Source organism: Mus pahari, chromosome 19 (assembly GCF_900095145.1).
Source record: "Mus pahari chromosome 19, PAHARI_EIJ_v1.1, whole genome shotgun sequence".
Classification (NCBI taxonomy): Eukaryota; Metazoa; Chordata; class Mammalia; order Rodentia; family Muridae; genus Mus; species Mus pahari.
The window spans coordinates 156,072-159,045 of NC_034608.1; the positions used below are offsets into that span (position 1 = coordinate 156,072).

At 48.4% G+C, this 2,974-nt stretch overlaps 1 protein-coding gene across 1 annotated transcript in view; it reads right to left on the minus strand.

Moving 5' to 3' along the window:
- Positions 1-2,974, minus strand: part of Nlrp12 (NLR family pyrin domain containing 12) — a 29,931-nt gene that overhangs the window by 18,595 nt on the left and 8,362 nt on the right. The window contains exon 3 of the mRNA XM_021219727.1: positions 300-1,980. Within this exon, the coding sequence (XP_021075386.1) occupies positions 300-1,980 (1,681 nt within the window). The remainder of the gene's footprint in view (positions 1-299; positions 1,981-2,974) is intronic.

The window sequence follows — 2,974 nt, forward strand, 5'->3', positions numbered from 1 at the left end:
TTAAATCCCCAAGCAAAGGCAAAGCTGGGCAATGGTGGTACACACCTTTAATCCTAGGGAGGCAGAGGCAGGTAGAACTCTGTGAGCCTGGTCTTCAGAGATAGATAGATAGATAGATAGATATAGATATAGATATAGATATAGATATAGATATAGATATAGATATAGATATAGATATAGATATAGATATAGATATCCACAAGCCAAACAAAAGCTCCTGTCCCTCCCCCAGTCACCTCCACTGAAAAGCACAGATTAAAGACATTAAATTGGAGCGCTCTTTCCCCAAGGGCACTTACGGGTATGTGGACTGAGTTTGGGCTCCTAAAGGTTCTGGTGGGTCATCCTCTACGCCTGTACTATAAGCGCTCCCATACAAATGAAGCACCTCTGTACTTCTGCAGTACCTCACGCAAAACGAGCAGACCATGTGCTCCATCTTTGTTGAGATGTTTCTGACTACAACCACTTGAAAGTGGCTCAGGGCCTGCTGGATGAACTCTTCCTCCTGGATCTCATACAAGCAGCTGAGTAGCTCCAGGGAGCCATGCTGCAGGGTGGAGCCTTCACTTCCAGCCTTGTTCTGGATCCACGCCAACGCTTCCTCCTTCACCTGAGGGGAGATGCTCCAGCCGAGATTCCTCTCGAGGTAGCATCTCATCTCTTCGTTGAGGAGGCCAAACAGAAAGCGGACCGTGACGGCCAAGAAATTCCTTTCTGAGAAACCATACTCAGCCAGCGCTCTCCTCACCGCCTCTCTGCCATGCAGTGCACAGTACATGGCTGCGAAGAATTCCTGGAAACTCAGGTGGATGAAGCTGTAGAATTTCTCACATTTGATGCCCTTCTGGAATATGTTCACGTTGAGGAAAGTGGAGACATCTGCTCCATCTAGGCCGTGTTTCCCAAGATCCTGTTCATCAAATAGAATCTTCTGATTCCAGAGGCCCTCTGCAGCCAGAGAGACCAGGCCTCTCTGGTTGGCTGGGACTTTGAAGGTTGGGGTCCCTGGCTTGGGCTGCATCAGGCTTAGAAGGTAGAACATATAAACCGCTGTGGTGGTCCTAGATGTTTGTCTTAAAAGCTCTCCATTTTCCAGCTGCTGCTTTAGGCAGGTGCAGACCACCCAGGACACCATGGGAACAAAACACATAGTAAAGAGGGGCTCATAGTCCATCAAGAAGCTTAACACCCGGCTTGCTTGTCCAGTGTTGTGGAAATATCTGTAGAAATATTCCTTCCTCGCTGCCTCGGAGAAGCCCAGGATCTCCACGTGCCTGGGGTGTTCTAGCAAGCTGTGCAGCTTCTCCAGTGCACAGGGTCTTGTGGTGACGAGCAGAGAGACCTGGGGGAGAAGCAACCTCCGAATCAGACTTCCGAGGAGGAGTTCGGTAGGTTGTTTCTCCTCCCAGCAGAGGCACCAGGGACCCTGAGCATCATAGAAAGAAGGATGGAGCTTATCGAAGCCATCAATGATGAATAGGAGACGATCAGGAGCCTGGATGAGGTCCTCTAGGGATGTACCACGCTCCGGCCAGCAGCTGGAGATGAGGTCTTGTACACTGCACTGGGTGTGGCTTCTATTCAACTCTCTGCAGCTGATATAGAAGACATAATCAAACTGGCCTTGGAAGAGCCTCCCATCGGCCCAGTCCAACATCACTTTGTGGGCCAGCATGGACTTCCCCATCCCCGCTGCCCCTTGTATTACCACTGTGTGTGGTGGCTCGGGGCGTTCTTCGTCTGGCTCAAAGAGGGTCTCCATTTGGATAGGGCTAGTCTGGTGACCCCTGGTTCTGGAGTGTCCCCACTCTATATCCAGAAGTTTTTGCTGTGCCCAGATAGGATTTGAGTGTTCCTTTACTAGGAGAAGCCGAGTGTAACGATTGCTCAGGTTCACACATTCGCCTAGTCGTGCATTGCGGTCTTCCATTAGCCGGAATTTCCTTCGGACATAGTCTCTGTAGGTTGTCTGGAGATCTAGTAGAAAGAAAGGAAAGATCAGTGACATAGCCATTAGCAACTTTTTGAAAAAAGATTTTATTATTAATAATAATTATCAATTATTATTATTTTCGAGATAGGGTTTCTCTGTATAGCCCTGGCTGTCTGGCTGTTCTGGAACTCGTCCTGTAAACCAGGCTGGCCTCGAACTCCAAAATCCGCCTGCCTCTGCCTCCCAAGTGCCAGAATTAAAGGCGTGTGCCACCACTGCCCGGCTTTATTTTTAATTTAATTTGCACTTTTTAATGTGTATGAGTGTTTTATTCAAATACCTCATGCATGCCTGTGCCTGCAGAGGCCCCTAGGCATAGACTGGATCCAGATTTGCTATGTGGGTGCTGGTAATCAAACGCAGATCCTCTGGAACTTCAGCTACTGCTCTTAACTGCTGAATCGTTTCTTCAGCCCCTATTTTTATTTTTGAGTTATGTGTATGTGCATATGCACACAAATTGGAGTGCCCAAAGAGGTCAGAAAGGGGTTCTGAATCCCTGGCACTGGAGTCGAAGGTTGTCGGGAGCTGCCTGACGTGAGTGCTGGGGTCTACCCTCCAGTCCTCTGACAGAGCAGTCCGTGTTCTGAATCACTGAGCCATCTCTCTGACCCCAGTATTTTCCCTTAATATAGGATTTCATGTAGCCCAGGCTGGCTTCAAATTACATGTTCAATACCGCACTAGTGCTGGGATTACAGGCCTGTACCACCACATTCAATTTATACGATGCTAGCGACTGAACACAGGATTTCATGGATGCTAGGTAAGTTCTCAAACAACTGAGCTACTGCCCCACCCCACCCCCTTCACGTTTTGCTGTTTGTTTGAGATGGAGTTTCATACTTTTCAGACTGACTTCAAACTAGCTGTGTAGCCAGGGACAACCTTGAACTACTGAACGAGCCTGTTGCTTCTGTTTCTCTAGTTCTGGGATTTACAGGCCTGTACTGGCTAGTTTTGTGTCAACTTGACACA